This window comes from Acanthaster planci, linkage group LG14 (genome assembly GCF_054643075.1).
Source record: "Acanthaster planci isolate LZ-2023a linkage group LG14, COTS_SCS, whole genome shotgun sequence".
In the NCBI taxonomy this organism is placed as follows: Eukaryota; Metazoa; Echinodermata; class Asteroidea; order Valvatida; family Acanthasteridae; genus Acanthaster; species Acanthaster planci.
In genome coordinates, this window is record NC_141790.1 from 8,846,239 (window position 1) to 8,863,015 (window position 16,777).

At 42.3% G+C, this 16,777-nt stretch overlaps 1 protein-coding gene across 7 annotated transcripts in view; it reads right to left on the reverse strand.

Moving 5' to 3' along the window:
• The window catches only part of myo16 (myosin XVI), a 57,028-nt gene that overhangs the window by 31,953 nt on the left and 8,298 nt on the right, over nucleotides 1-16,777 (reverse strand). For 6 of the 7 annotated variants that reach the window (XM_022237812.2, XM_022237809.2, XM_022237811.2 and 3 more), the window contains 10 exons: nucleotides 10,974-11,237; nucleotides 9,216-9,286; nucleotides 7,034-7,177; nucleotides 6,012-6,120; nucleotides 5,304-5,428; nucleotides 4,318-4,519; nucleotides 3,626-3,791; nucleotides 2,144-2,288; nucleotides 854-964; nucleotides 3-296 (listed from right to left, as the gene is read on the reverse strand). In XM_022237812.2, the coding sequence (XP_022093504.2) occupies nucleotides 3-296; nucleotides 854-964; nucleotides 2,144-2,288; nucleotides 3,626-3,791; nucleotides 4,318-4,519; nucleotides 5,304-5,428; nucleotides 6,012-6,120; nucleotides 7,034-7,177; nucleotides 9,216-9,286; nucleotides 10,974-11,226 (1,620 nt within the window). In that variant the 5' untranslated portion in view covers nucleotides 11,227-11,237. Of the gene's footprint in view, nucleotides 1-2; nucleotides 297-853; nucleotides 965-2,143; nucleotides 2,289-3,625; nucleotides 3,792-4,317; nucleotides 4,520-5,303; nucleotides 5,429-6,011; nucleotides 6,121-7,033; nucleotides 7,178-9,215; nucleotides 9,287-10,973; nucleotides 11,238-11,989; nucleotides 12,190-16,777 lie in introns of those variants that run through there. The other variant, XM_022237813.2, reaches the window with a different exon arrangement.

Below are 16,777 nucleotides of genomic sequence, written 5' to 3' on the forward strand. Positions count from 1 at the left end.
ACCTGTTGGATCTTCTCGTTCAGCAGGCTCTCCTCGCTGTGGGCCCGCAGCAGCAGGTGCTGGACCAGGTACTTGGCCGACTCCGTCTTGCCCGCCCCGCTCTCCCCGCTGATAAGACAGCACTGCGACCGCCCCTCCCGCAGCATGGCCCGGTAGGCGTCGTCCGCCAGGCAGAAGATGTGCGGCGTCAGGCTGCGCCGCTCGGCCAGGTCGCAGTACTGGCGCGAGACGCGGCAAGAGTAGATGGGCAGGCTCTTGAAGGGGTTGACGGCAATCAGGATGTCGCCTACGTAGGTCTTTAGGGTGAGAGAAGAGCAGGAAAAAGATTGAAACAGTTTAACTGGAAGTTACTTCATACTGAAATTAGCCACATGGAGGTTCGATTCCCAGCTCTGTTCATAAGCAGATTTGGTTTTCAGTCTCTACCTGATTCCTTGGGTTTCACCAAGAATATTCTTCTGGGGGTTTTCTTCCCACCGCTAAAACTACTCTCTACAGGTTGGTCTGGGCTTACAAGCTACACTAACAGCGCAATATTTTTGACTCAATCCAAAGATATGTGACACAAAACTGCTTGCTGACTACAATGACCTAAACTACAAATCTCAAAATATGGAGGGCCTGACGTTGAGATCCTCGCAGAATCTTTCTCAAAAAAAGATTCTGCTAGGATCGAAACGTCAAGTATGTCTCAGGTACTTTAACAACTACCAAGGGTGAACACAAGAGTGGCATTCCTCAGTTTGAAGTGATGCGGATAGCTAGTTGCTTTTATGGAGACTGAGGTACTTGTAGGGTACTTAGACCTTTGAGTACTAATAGAGCACTCAACAGCAAGACTGTAGGAACTTACATAAATGATGTCCTTGCTGTACCTCAGCATCAGCTCCTGCAGGATCATGTTCTGGGACAGCTCCGACATGGAGGTCAGGTCGTCGGTGGAGCTCGTGCCGGGCAGATACACCTGTCCAGACAGGGGATTAGATCAAATGAAAGACAACGAGAAGTCGGTAAAGCAGTTCATCCCCAACTTGCCAATTTCTGGTTGAGAGGGTTCGAATCCAAACAAGGGTGCATTCTGGATTCTGAAGTAAGTTTCTATACATGCCCCTCATTGGAACTAGACATCTAGGGTGAGATTCTGTGAACAACTTTTTTGCACTCACAATCCGAATGCAGTGGACACAGTCTGTACTTTACATTTCTGGCCTGAACTTCCTGACTTCTGAATCTCCTATGTTGTGGAGCAACATACCATACACTTACACAATGATTTTGGTGATTCATGGCTCTGTTTATTAAAAAAAACAACTGCTGCCCATTCAAAGCAGGAAATGCCACACTTTGCCCATTTCACCGGCTGTTGAAACTAATTACCCTTGGCATTTATAAAAATCCTTCCATCGCCAAAGATGTTACGCTCTCTGCAAATTCACCGCAGCAGGTTGCTTAACAAGGGAGTAGAGACTATGGGTTCTATATTTACCCAGCAACAATTCCCTTGGGCCACGGTCAGTGGGCAACATTTGTGCTTCACTAAATTAGCAATGATGTTCTATCCACCTAAAAAGCGTACATCAGTGGAGGCAACCAGACTGTTCCCGACCCCTCCACTACCATTCCAATATTTATGGTGGCTGCAACCAGACAGTTGGCCCAGCCTTTCTGTTTGTTTCCAGGGATGACATGTAAAACTCCTTCAGTGCTCAAAGCAACATAATGCAACGGTCGTTGACAGTTGAAGTCTACTGTTGAATAGACAATCAACAGCAGTTGTGGCATATGCTACGTAACAGTAGAAAGCCCGGCTTATCAAGTTAATTACTGTGTATAAAACTGTACAAGATCCTTTGCTGCTCTCAGCGGGGTTTCTCTTGTTCATCTGTGCTGCATTTTGACGCAATTAGGGCGCCGCAAAGAAAAAAAAGCTCATGTGGTTGGGGTGAAACACAATACGAAAGTTGGTCAGTAAGGAACCTTACTAAAATTTGCGGAATTGAAACAAGTTTTGGGGTGATTTGCCTGAGCAATACTCTTGCTATGCAAAGGGACGAGATGAATCTACCCAGGACTGACGAGAAATGACAAACTCAAGCAGAAATGAACGGCGAGAGCGTGGAATCGACGAGACGGTCTTCCTTACCGATTCATCCTCGGGCATAATCTTCAGCCCGACGCACTTGATTTGCTCATCGCCTGGTTGGCTGAGTCTTTTGTTGTCGTCGGGTATCCTTGTCTGCGCCTCAAAAATCTCCTCGGTTTTGGACAGGGATGACGATCTTGCTCTTCTGCAAAGGCAAAAAAAACCAACGCAGCTGCCATTTTAATTCATTCCTTTACTGTGTATCGGGGGCAGCATTTGAATGGGCGGAGACAAGGAACCCGAAGTGAAATTTAAGCTCTAGAGGTAAGTGAAGGCTACGGTAAACACCCATGCAACTAAATATGGCCCCAACTGACCACAGTAACTGAACCATGCATAGTACTGGTGCAACTCAAGGGAAAAAAAAGAACCACTTAAACTACGATCGTCTGTTATTTCAAACCAGGAAATGTAATCAAAAAGGAGGTTCAATTATATCAGGATTAACAGGAAATGATCACGGCAGTTTCAGAGAGCATCTGAAAATTGACACATTATTCTCTGTATTGACAATGTGTTTCCAGGCAAAATTATTCACAGCGTTGAGAATCAAAAGGTCTGAATTCAGTAAGGTCAGGGATATCCATACCTGAATTCCTTTTCCTTAACCACTTCGTGCCGGGGCATTTTTCAACGTTGAGGATGCTGGGCCGGCATGACTATCATTTTTTCCGTTTTCAAAATCCTTCAACAATTCATCATTCTATTTAACAGTCGTTTATAGCCGCACAGAGTAATCTTTAGGCACTACTGTAAGTTGACAGGTGACCTTCATTGACGACCGAATATTTCAGCCAGGCCTGCAGCCTTGTAAACAGAGCCCAGATTGTGCGGTGTTATACAACTGTCTTTTGTTCACGAACCTGGCTCAGTGCACTGCTGACCTCTTTTCAATAGGGGCCAGATTAGCATGCAGCGGTGCTATGTGGCTCATCGCGGTGGTGGAGAGCTTTTGTCCCCGGTGGTAATCCACTTGCTCTAAATACCCCAGACCCTTGTATACGGTTTCAAAATAACGCTGGATTATCACCACTTTTGAGAGTGAAAAATGCCGGTAATGCCTAGCAGCCTGGTCTTTTGTTCAGAGTACGGTCTTTTGTTACAGGGCCCTGTTTCCTTTGTCCGAGTTTGGAGACCCAGGCCACACATATAAACCATACGGCTCCGATTTAGGAGTCCCCGGCTGGTAGTGGTTAATACCACCATATTTATTGCGTGAGATAGATTCGTATCTGCTCTGGATCTATTTTGCACTGTCACTAATCAAAAGAGATCTCCATTTTCAAACCATATGCCACTTTTCAGTGACTTCTTGGTAATATCTAACATTTCAGAAGCAGATGCGACAAAAGTTCACCCCACAAGCCGAGGAAAAAAGGAACAGGGGTCTCAGCTTGGCAGTAATATCCCATGCACCGCATAGAGTTGTTTCGTCCCACTTTTTGCCCTCTTTCTACCCCTTCTGCCTCTGAAACATCTTACAGGTTTTTGCTGTTGATGCGGGCCACTCCGTCCGATGTAGGGTCGGGCAGCTCCTCGTAGATTTCGTCGTCGCGGCCGGGGGCGGCGACCGGCTTGATGCGGTTGGGCAGGTACTCCTGCATGGCAGTCTTCAGCATCTCTTGGATCAGCTCAGTAGCCGCCAAGTCTGTGAGCAAAACCACAAATAAAGTGGGGAAAAACTTTCAGAATTTGAATACTTCATACGCAAAGAGGCCAATTCTCTTGAGGAGCTGACAGGGTCCTCACCAAAATCGGGAAAACTAATTCGGTGACTTTTCCACGGCTTCCCAGGATTAAAATATGACAACTTCCATGACATTTGATGCCATTTTGCAGCGAAAAATTGTTTGGTATTATGAACTGGAAGACTGCCATGGCCACTGCTACAGACTGACAAGGGATAGCCTGTAAATTTATCATTATTCTGTCATCAATTAAAGAGCGGCTCATCAAAAATAACCCTTGCATGATCTTGATTTTCTTAATTTCATAACTTTTACGTGACTTTCTGTCCACCGACGACAGGATTTCATGCCAACCAAATTTTTTCCCTATTTTCTGTGACTTCTCAGAGCACTTTTTAAAAGGATTTATTGGGACTTAACCCTACTGGATGCAGGTTCCAGGTGGTGTAATCGCATTTTAAAAAGCAGGACACCAGTTTAACATACCAACGGCCCTCTCCTCATTGGCATTTGCGATTTTGGGGTTGGCGTTCCTCCTGGTCAGTAGTTTGATCATCTTGGTGTGGCCGAATCTGGCCGCCAGGTGCAAGGCAGTCATCCCCTCATCATCCTCCAGGTCTACATCGGCATAGTGGTCCAAGAGGTACTTGGCCACGTCGCGGTAGTTGTTGGCGGCAGCTATGTGCAGCTGTCAGACGGATGCAAGTATTGGATGACATTTAGAAATCAATCAGGACAGTGCCGAATTAGGATATGCCGGTTCGGTGTTCAACCCTTCAAGAGCTAGAGACGAATCCCCTGCCACCCGCCATTTTCTGTAATATTGCTGCAGCACATTTTCACGCTGAGCCTTTGGGAGCTTTCCAGGATCATTTTGACACAATTGTGATGAAAATAAGACATGTTCTTGTGAGATTTCTTTTCCAAGAGACTGCTTTAACACAAGGGCTGACAACATGTGAGGGTGCAAACCACTTAACTCTAACAATCTTCAATCCACCGACAGGTGAAGGACTGAAGACCAGTATGGTTAATGCCAGTGACAAACCCTACGTTGAATTTAAGTGAAACTTCACAGATGCATTTAGAGTGAATGTCTTTACATGCATGCAAAGTTTTAAAAAGATTAGTCATGGGGCAGCTGAGGTCTCGCCTATGACACTCTTCACTCTCAGAATACCCTGAAACTGAATAGGCCAACTGTTCGACTTGAGAGATGCCATAAGGGAGAACTTTCTGTATATTTAATCTGGACATACAATTAACGATCCAATCAAAACTGGCAGGTTATTGACTGAGTAGAAAAACTTTGATCACAGAAAGACCTTTGATAAAACATGATTTTGAAAGACAATTTATGGCAAAAAAGGGAAGCATCCTATGCCTTGAAATTGAAAATATTATGACAAAGCAAACTTTTGAGGCCAAGAACACTTTCAAAAAATTTGTAAGTCACATAAGTATCATCCTACCAGTGACGTGTTTCTGTCGTTGGTTGCATTCACGTTTCCTCCAGTCAGTAAGAACTCTTTGACATCCGATAGCATTCTCTCTGCATCCCGCTGCTTGATGCCTCTCAGTGTACTGCTGTCAACTCCTACAATCAAGGGAAAAAAAGTTATTTGACAAGTCAGCTGCTGGTAGCAGCCTGCAAAAGTTTAAATGCATTCGCAAAACTCTGGGGTGCTCTAGGTATATACATGTACCTACTGATCAGTACTGACTGCAAGGACGCTCCTTACTGTTCCCTGCAGGCTGCTGGTTCCAAGCTGATCCGTGTGAGTTCTTATCTGTTCCCTCCTGGTTCCCAACTCCTTTCTACAAGTTTCCAGTTGTTTCCTTCTGGTTCCTTACTGTTCCCGGCTGGTTCCTAACTGTTCCTTACAAGTTCCTAACTGTTCCCCGCTGGTTCTCAACTGTTTTCTACTGGTTCCCAACGGTTCCCTACAAGTTAGTATCTGTTCCCAACTGTTCCCTACTGGTTCCCAACAGTTCCCAGTAAGTTAGTAACTGTTCCCAGCTGGTTCCCAACAGTTCCCTGTAAGTTCTCAACAGTTTCAAAATGCCTCCCAGCTTGATTCCAAACTGTTCTTCAGGCTGAGCTGGACTTCTTCAAAGGGCCCCTTCTTTCCAAATCCTACCCTCTCACCCGTCCCCCATCTCATCGCCAGTGCTCTTACCGACTTGCTGCATATGTTGTTCCATGACCAGTCGTGTTTCGCTGCCTTCAGCTGTGTGGTCCCAAGGGACATTGCCGTCAATGTCAAGGAGGGTTACATCCGCACCACTCTATAAAAATCATTTTGATAATGTTGCATGATACTCTAGGGCCAGCATTTTTTAGCACAAACTTTGGCAGAGTCAGAGGACGGAATACAAAAATGCAACTCCTAGGTTCCATTTTTTCCCCTACCATTAACTTACATGTACCGAGGGTCGGAGGAAACAAAATTGAATTCGTCCATTTTTTTCAACACATTAAGAAAACACCATCGGAAATGAAATAATGTAAATTTTTGATTTTTTTTCCCCCAAAATTTCATTAGTCGGAGTCAGTGGGTTCACAATCCAACTTTAATATAAAATGTTGGCCTAAATTAAGAACATGAACACACATGCACACCACAAGTTCAAAATTAGGCTCATACATTGCTACGCCAAAGAAAATATCGAATCATTCAGAACCTATGTCGAAATGCTAGCTTGGTTATGCAGGGGTGTGAGTGGACACTTAAAATTAAAGCTGAAAACAGCTAGCAAAAAGGTGAAATGTAAAAAGTTCCCACACTTTTGTACAGACTAAGTGTACAAAAAAGCTGAGATTCGGGGTCACCATCTAAACAAAAAAAAAGCTAAATTCTTACACCCCTGTATATGCAAAGACACAATATCTTTTTCTTCTTTACAGTTAAGCTTTCGAAACATGGCCATATGTCAACCTTTAAAATTCGTTTCAGTTTTTAAGAATCGTAAACTCAGACACTTGTTGAGGGTGAGCTCATTTTCAGCATGGCTGGTAGTCACTTTCAGACCAGTTTTAACACTTCATTTTTACACTGGTGCCAATGATACAAGCACACGCACAACGGCATACCCAGTTGGCAACTTTTTTTTTTAGGAAAGAAACAGCACCTGAAAACAGATACGGACACCTGTTCCACATGCAAATCCAGCAAGACTGCAATGATGAAGAGTGACTTACACTTAAGAGCAGTTGGGCAATTTCGGCAAAGTCACAGGCGCACGCCGCATGGAGCGGCGACCACCAGTCGTCATCCTGTGCATTGACGTTGGCCCCACGGGATACCAGGATCTCGGCTGCTGCCAGGTTGTCATCGAGAGCGCACTGGTAACCAAAAATGAAGCAGTTTACACGGATATGCCGGTTGTCTAAACATGATCTTCCTCGCTTATTTTGTGTGGCACAACTGCTAGCAGAATTGATACTAGGCATAGGGCCGAGTCAATTTGAATAACTCATTATTTGAATATTCGACATCGAATTTGACGATCAAATATCTGAATATTCGGTCGTACTGACTGGCAGACTGTTGATAAACAAATACACACAATCAGTTGCAATAACTCACATAATTGTACATTATAATCACTATAATAGCTTTTTACATCTAAGCGTATTTCCAGCCACGATTTAGCAAGATTTGAAAGATGAACAATACTTCTTGCCCTAAAGAAAATTTCTATTCCTTTCTAAATTTTTTAATCAGTAATTTACTTTTTGAATTGTTGTAAGATTTCTGTCACTTTTTATTTGAATCTGCTTGAAACAAGCCACCGTGGTGCAACTTTTCTCATTTAAAACAAAAGAAATTCTCCCTTCCTTTTCAAGAATTTTGAATTCGAATATTCAAATTCGGTAAACAATATTCGAATAATCGATAATCGATCGAAAATTCAGATTTTCGGCACAGCCCTAATGAGGTACTTACAAAGAATGCAAAAGATTGGGATTTAGCACAGAATCAGTCTTTACTGGCACAAAATGGCAAAAAAAAGTGTACCGGGTCGGGTTGGATTATCAATAGTTTCCTAGCTGCAGCTGGGGATGAGATGAAGTCAGGAAAGAGGCAAGTTCAGAGGCGTGGTGTGGAATTTGAAAGGGGGGACAATAAAAAGGTGTCATATCTTTGTATTAAAGTCTTTGTGCCCGACAAAGACATACAAGTACATGTACAGTTGCCAGTTGCTCTTACTGGTAACACAACCTGTGATAAATGATTAACTACATATACAGTACTCTGCCTTGGCCAACTGTTGTTCATGTCATAATTAATGAGAGGTGCAAAGTACAGTCATCTGCAAAAGTTAAGGACCACCAATACAAAAGGAGTTAACCTGAAGAAGAACCAAATTTAAACCAATCAAATCATGGCACTTGATGTTTATTTTCAATGTGCAACCTTAATATCTTGGTTAAACAGGTACAGTATTTGACCACATTTCCATGATTTGAAATGTTAACAGTCTAATATTTAGTCTGCCCTCCTTTGTTTCTGACTATTTAGACTGGCTTTTTCAGCCATGATGCCTTACAGACAAAATGTCATACAAGACCCGCCTTTGCACAAAATGTCATTCAAACAGGTACCATATGGCACAACACTGGTGTTAAGCACCATTGTAAAAAGTAATCATTCAATGAGACAGTGTAATGCAGGCCCAGTGATGGAAACACCAATTAACTTCCAGGTGGTCCTAAACTTTTCCAAATGACTAAGATTTTCTTCCCCCAACTTGCTCTTCGGAACCTTACAAAAATGTGTCATTAAAGCTTAAACCTAAAAAGTTACACACAGTTGACAAACAATTTTACTTCCACCTCACACTTTATTTCTGGAACATAATCTCACACTTGGCATGTATGATAATTCGACAGTCATGATACCCCATATATACATGAAAGTGCATTAACACTAGCTCGTGACTCATTTTTCACGCGTCTGGCTCAAAGCAAAAAAATTATTTTAAAGCGAATGGGCCTCATCTATTCCCAAAAGTTCTAACTACTGCTAATCCGTGCATTATTACGGACTTTGTAATCTAATGGGGAGCCCAATCGCATCAACAATAGCATTTTGTGTAAAACTCGGCAGAGCACTGAGGACAGGAGACAGGCTTTGAAACCTGCAGGAATTTTGACCTTCAAATTGCCTTGTCAGTCAAATGTGGTACTGAGATTAACCATTAACTTGCTCAGGCTGAGCATGTGCCCTTGGTGTGGAAATGCAGATTTCTGAATGTGCTTTTTACATCATTGTCAGGGCGTACCACTGTTATTAACTTCAGCAAAGAGCTAACCTGGAATTTGGGACGATAAGAATAGTCAGAATCAACTGTCTCCAGCTTGCCAATGGCTGCCTTACCTGATGTAGCAGAGTGACCCCACTCTCTGACGACGTGTTTGGGTCAGCTCCTTGGTCCAACAGTGCCAACACTGTAGGGAATCAGAACAGAGGCAAAGTTAACACCAGAATAAGATTGAAACAAATGTGACCAGTCACCACAAAATGAGCTGAAAGTCGGCATTTTCAAAAATTGAGATACAAGTATTTTTGAATTCAGCAGAAAAGAGCTTTCCACTGGTATATACATGGAACACTTCGGGTAAAAGTATCAGGTGACAAAGTGACATTATTCTGGCAGCTTTGCGTATTTGTTCCCAGCGTATTTTCACTACGTCAGACCAGGCACGAACAGTGCTATGTCAAAATTGCTGAGAAAATGACCTTTTTCAATATATGATCCTGTGGAATATTTAAAATTAAATAGGAGACGGATTACTCTTTCCAAATATTACAAAACCTGAAAATTGACCTCCACTTCAATGTGATTTTGAACCCTCAAAATAGGAAAGAGCGAGATGCGACCTTACTCTCATATTGTCGTAACAGGTCATAAATCTATCCTCTCAAAGTACTAGTACCCCCCTCCACCGGAATGTGGGAACGGAAAAACACAGCAGGTGGAGACGAGAAACTACTTTCTATTTCTACTCGGCCTCATCTAAACAGAAGCTGGTAGAAGATTAGTTACAGCTACTGTATCAAGGGCCAACCCAGCATTTTTGTTGGAGGGGGACATTTGAGAAATTATTGTTTGTGTGTGGGGTTAATTACTACCTGTTTATGTAGTTGTCACCAATGTTGAAGTCATTTAATCATTGTTTTGTCCTTATCTGCACAAGTATATTAAGACCCCTACATCGTACGGTATATGCTTTCTGCATGTAAGTGGTTCTCCAACCTTCAGACCTACCAGTAGGCCCCTTAGAAAAGGAACAAACATTTGGCAATGACCACAGGGGTGTTTGACCCCCCAAAACAACCCTCAAGATGGTGCCTATGTAATTAGTGAAACTGTAAACTGATAAGCCTTTTGCAACTTAAATTTGAATAAACTGTGGTACACTGAATATACATCTGAGGCCAATTTCATTGAGCTGCTTAAGCACAAATTTGCTTAAGCGGGAAAAAACTTTGCTTATAAAACAAGATAATTACCAGCTCAAACTCTATCTGATTGTCATGCTAACCAAAAGACAGCTAAATACATCCCAAAACAATATACATGTACATCAAGTGGAGTTCTGGCTGGTTACCTGATTTATCAAGTAAGGTTTTTTCGCGCTTAAGCAAATTTTGTGCTTAACAAGCAGCTCTGAGAAATTGGCCCCTGATTGCACATTAACAACATTTTGCCTTTCCCAGACTAAAAACACAGTTGCTATGCATTCGGGGCAAGCTTTTACACAGCCCACTACCATTTCTGGAATGGACAGGTTCCTTGGTGCCCTTCTTATCCATTAAAAACAGTGTATTGGTGCAAGGCATCTTGTCTGTACATGTAATTACGCAAGAGCTTGCCCCGGATCACAAGGTATAGCAACACTGTCTTTAGTAAGGAGCATTCACATTGTTATGTTCACATGAATTTAAAGAACTCATTGTACCAGATTTGATTCAAATTTAACTCACTAAAGGCTTATTCCTCAATACATGTAGTCTTCAGTGATATCATACTGAAATTCACCGGCGAATTATTTAAACGGCACACATCCCGACTTGAAAATCTAGTAAAACCCGACACCATGAATGAACTAAAAAGGGTGCAACAAGTCTCACCCTCTTTGATGTCAAACCTGGTGACCGCATCCCGCAGCCGGTGGGCCAGCTGGAAGTTCACCTGGGTGCCCTTCTTGTTGGGCGTGCGGGTGCCCCTGCCGCCGTCCCCTGCGGACCCCCGGCGCTGCTCCTCTCGTTCCCGGGCGTAGTACTGCCGCAGCTGCTCCTGACGGGCCTTCTTGGCCAGCTTGAGGCGCTGGGTGCGGGGCAGTGCCTCAAAGGTAGACTGGTCAATCTGGATGGTATTGGACATCTTATCGACCACTGTCAAGCAAGAGAGGATCATTACGGTTTGCTTTTCTGCTTGTCGTTTCCATTTTGAGCGGTTTCCAATATCCAATTCTGATAGTTCTTGTCCCCTGAGTGTCAGTCTCAACATTCGGACCTTTCCAAGACCTTCATTACTTTTCATTAAGTATTAACTGCTCAGCGATACAAAATCAAAATTATTGGGCAACAGAGATTTTGCCTTGAAATCTCATCAAGACCATTCAAGATCACTTTGGCCATGTTTTATTATAAATGTAACACAACATAACTTTGAACGGCATTTACAAATCTGATAAAGTGCTTACGGCACATGAATATGCATGTCCATTTAAACGCTCATTATTTCATTACACGGTAATAATTGTAACACTATTAAAACAATCCAGCTGTTTTGTACAATCAACTCAATGCACCCAGAGCATTTTGCCCTTTATATTGGAATCTGAATACTTACACATTCACAGAAGTTCTAACCACACAAAACAAGTTGCCGTATACAAATATAAGATTAATTTACATGCAAGTAATTCATCAGGCACCAAGATACAGGAAACATGCTACTGTTAGGCAACTTCACCTTTGCAGGAGAAAAAAGGTTAAATAATAAATACTCTACCTCTTGAAAAATGGACATTTCATTAGGGAACAACAATTGGCAAGATATGCAGTGACATTTTACTTTGCAATGTCTAACCTACATGTAGTGGTACATAAAATACTACATAACACAGGTTATACATATTTACATATCTGCTAGCTGAGGGGCCTTGGATGTTTCCTTCAACCAACCATACTGAAAGTTTCTAATCAATCCCATGAAACTGTAAACAAGCACATTCACATATAAAGCTACACTGAGCTTTTTTTCAAGGCAGGCACATGTACACATGTACATGTACAATGTACTTTACACCCACATCCTTTTTGTGATGGGAATACCTCTGTCCTTCCACGCATGGCTGAGTACCTACCGGTACCTACAGAGCCATTGCAATGGTAAAACCTACAGGGCCCATGAAGGATATTCAAGGGAGGCAAACAACAGAACAATGCCATAACCTGGGGTCAGCGAAACAAAGTTTTACAACCCTATAGCCGCCTAGCATATGCTGGATAATTCAGGCACAAAACAAGAGAAAGCCACAACCACCCAAAAACCTGTTGCTAGGCCTTGCCAATAATAGATCCAGTGAAACAATTTTGAATTTTTCATTTATCATAGATTAGAAAAAGCTGGGGATTCAACAAGGAAAAGACACAAAAGAAATTTTGCGAGCTAAATAATTTCAGCGCTGACTTTTTAAAGCAATGAGATCCAATTCTTTTTTCGACATTCAAAAGTGTATCTATGAGGACAATGTAAATGGAGTAAATGTGAACCTCCAAACAAGACTTATTTTTCTTCATGGCCAAAGGGGCGAAGTGGGGAGAACCCCAATTCTGTGGTTTGTCACAGGTACACAGTACAGGTAAAATGTAATCAACAAGCCATTCCAAGGAAATGGGTGTGTACCGTAAACGAGACGGCAGCACACTGTACTCATGCGGTGTAGGCTCGTCCCTCCATTCGTTGAACTTTACAGGAAATGCCAGATTGTGGGAGGGAAGTTCCTTCTTATTGCATGGCCTGCAGGTCAAAACAGTTGACTTCATCGCCCTGTCTGGCTTGTGGCTCTAGTTTCTTGGATTCATAGTCCCCTGAGCTTGAGAACCTGGAGCTCAATGCAGCTCCATTTTCTGTTGCAGAGGCATCTAGCAATCTTCCTGTGGTTCCAATGGCAACGGTTGGAAATGGAGGGTGAAGCTCGTGTTGAAGCCACAGGAGGCAACTTTTAGTTTGGCAAAAGGCCACTGACTAAGATTCCTTAACTCTAGCCATCCCAAATCCTTCAGAATCCATAATTTTTGGTGGGTTTTGATGGACTCGGTCCAGAAGGCCTGAGGTGACCAAATGTCGATGGATTATGATGGACTTGGTCTAGGAAGCCTGAAGCACTGCCAGGGCATTCAGTATCATGCTGTCATGGCAACAAAACTGATGATGTCATGCAAGCCATATGTACTACGTAATATGCAGGTCCATCAACAAAGACCATCATGCCAGTGGTCATCTTTTTAGCAAGCAACATGGACTGCACAGACAGTGCTGGATTTTGGTGGTTTTGACCCAGTGCCTAGTAAAAAGACACCAGGGAGTTAAAATTAAGTTGTAACAATTAATGGATCTGATTTTCCACGTTTGATGAGCTAGCAATCTGGGAGGACATGTGCAAAATTTCATCATGCAGGTGTAAAATAAACATGTACCATACATGTACATGTAATAAGAGCAAAATTCATGCATATGGTATTCATGTACATGCAAATGGAAATCCCACACCAGAACCTACTGTTTTGCTCAAGGAAGTACGTTTGTACAATACATGTACCATAGGTCAAGCTGTAGATGTTTACACGTGCAAAAGCTTCTGGTTTAAATCTGAAATCACAACCAGGCACCTACAGTACATATTCAGTGGGCCTAAAGACATTGTACACTGTATATTGGTACATATGTGCACATGTAAGCAAGTTCTGGTTTCTATTCAGAAGACAGGCACAATGATCAATATGAAGTATAAGCTACATGTCGGTTAGGTTATAGCCACAGGGATCAAGTGTTGACAGTAAATGTAGGTGCTTTTCTGACTGCCCATGCAAACAATCTTTGCACTTTTGTCAGTGTTTTTATGAGGCCTGTAGAACTGTTCAAAGACTTCAGTGGTCCACAAATATTTTGTATGATGTTTGTGTGTGTGACAGTGTGAGTTTCAATATCCTTCAGTGCTGTTTTTATGATGCATTTTAGTGTTTTTTCAAATGTTATTTACAAGGTTTTACACACATTTTGCGACATGTCAATCGTAGGCCCCTATTCTCTGTACAATAAAATGTTTGTGACCCTTTGGCTACAAGTTACTTTTAAAATTAAAGTTACTGTGAAATAAAAACACAGTAATACACAAAAAGTAGCAAAATCCAGTCTGAGTAAGTGAACGACAAGAGGCAATGCTACTAAAATGAATTTTTAATGAGATTATTTCAACCAAATACGTACATGTATGGATACCCCGATCTTAACACACCACACAGTATGATGACGACAGTGAATCCCTTTCAGTACACGTACATGCATAGTGGGCATTGTAGATCAGGGTTGATAATTTGATATATACGAGTACAAGTCAAGTGTAAAAATCATGTATTGTACTGCTGAGAAAAATCACCGAAAAATTTTGTTGACGAGGGAAAAAAATGTGAAAAATTGAAACAAAAACAACTGGTGAAGGGGAATCAGCCTCAAGTCATTCAAAATCAAATGCAGCTTCTTTCATCCAGCAGTTGTAACACAGTTCTAGTTTCTGTCCACACTCATATAGAGTACTCATGGAATACAGGAAACTGGGTAAGTTCATTACCAAGATGGCCTTTTCGGTTCAGGCACTTCAAAGAGAAAAACAGGTCTTTTTACGCTAAGCTGAAATTTGCCCTTCTGCTCAACGAGTCCTATATTGTAAGTCCCCAAAACAAAATAAAATCATAAACAAACTACATGTACACATACACACTTTGAGTTCAGCAAACACCATGTACTAGGCAACCTCCACAAAACAGGTGCAATGTTCAAATACATGTACATTGTACATGTACATTTCACAAGATTTAACTGCCTGTACCCCAACCAGGACCAGATGCAAGAGCTCAAAGATTTCATCGTACACAAAGCGAACCAAAACAGAAAGAACTTCTATGGCAGTTTTTGTCCCCCATCCAAAGAGAGAGAGAGAGAGAGAGAAATCTAGCAAAGGTTTGACAGATAGCATTTAGAGTGCTCAGCCGCTTGAAGTGAAAAACCCCAAGCCCGCATATTTTGCCGTGGAAGTCATGGAGGAAGGAAATTACCCTCCGATTACCTCCTGTTCATCCCCTCAGACAGGAACCGCTTGGGCTGTTTCTGGCCTCGCTTGCGCAAAACAGAGAGAGAGAAGTTCCGGCCCCTTAATGCCAACCTCGTGATTCTGGGGATCACCCGCAAAGAAAAAAAAAACCTTCTAATCTTGCCTCAAGCCCCCGTGGGCTGGGTCGTCAAGTCTGGATCGGGAGATAACACCTTGATTCCTTCGTTTCCTCCCACACTGCCAGGAGATTGGACAATCCAAGACCTATCCATTGCTAACATGTCGTACAGTACTTCCGTTATGTTAACAGCACAGTTAAAGCATCCTCCATGGTTAAACTTAAAGGGAGGGTCCAGAGGTGAAACTGGAAGTGAACATTGACCCCAACTAATAATAGTCAGAATCTAGTTTAAGATGTTTTAACATGACGTTTCACATGCTTAGCCAACATGTGCTGTGGGAGACACATGAGCAAAGAACTTACTGAAAACACCACATACGACAAATGCACATGTAGTATACACATCATGTACAGATCACGTGCAGATCACCACGGTGCCTCTGTTGTTTTGTGTCTACCAGTAAATAATATACTGGAGTTGGCGAGACGATTTTGTTTGAGTGCAAAGTAACACTGAAGGGCAAAAGATTACACAAAAGATCCAAATTTGGCAAAAATTCTGAGTTCTATTTCAATGTCTGTAAGCTGGTGCAAGGTTTCTTTCTTTAACCCTAATTGCTCAAGAGTTGCTGGACCTAACCTTCCCCATTCACACAAAGTTAAACACCCACATGGGACTTTGTGCACAGAGGCTGTTGGACTTGGAGTTTTTCTGAGGTATGCCAAACCCAATGCAAAAGCCAGCTGTTATGGGCCTACCAGACGTATCCCCACAGAATTGAACACTTTACTACTGTATAATTCTGTGTGGTTGGGGAAGGTTGGGGTTAAGCTCATTAACTTAACCCAAACACCACTGACATCCTTCAGGCAGCACATGGTACTTCCTACATGTATGTAGCTCTCCAACATGATACCTTGTTTGCTGTCTGCCCAACCAGATGTACTGACATCTGTGATGCAGATTTAAAGCACGTAATATCCATTTCCAATCCTGGTATGATCAATTTGGTATCAACATTGCCCACAGTGTGCAAAAAAAAATCCATAAATACATACATGCACATGCATTGCCTAAGGGACAGTGGAGGACTCCACAATTTCAATTTATCAGGTTTATAGTTGGGATTCAATGCTACATGAGTCAAGGGCAAATTCTGCACCAAAAACTTTCAAAATTTCCTCTAAACATGAACATGTGTACTTGATATACTCGTAACTGCACATGTGATGACAATTGTGACAGTGAAAAACGTTGGTTCACACAAGTCTCAGACTGTTTAATCCCCTGCCGGATCAGACTTCCAAGGCCTGTCCCATGAGAAAAAAAAACCTCATAGCCTTCAGAACAAAATTATCCCGTCCGTCCGTGATGCACAAGGAGCTTGTTGACAAGAAACCAATCGACCATGACTAACTGTGAATATTGTACATGTACCTTTTCTATCGGGCATGCTACCGTAATTACACTGTAT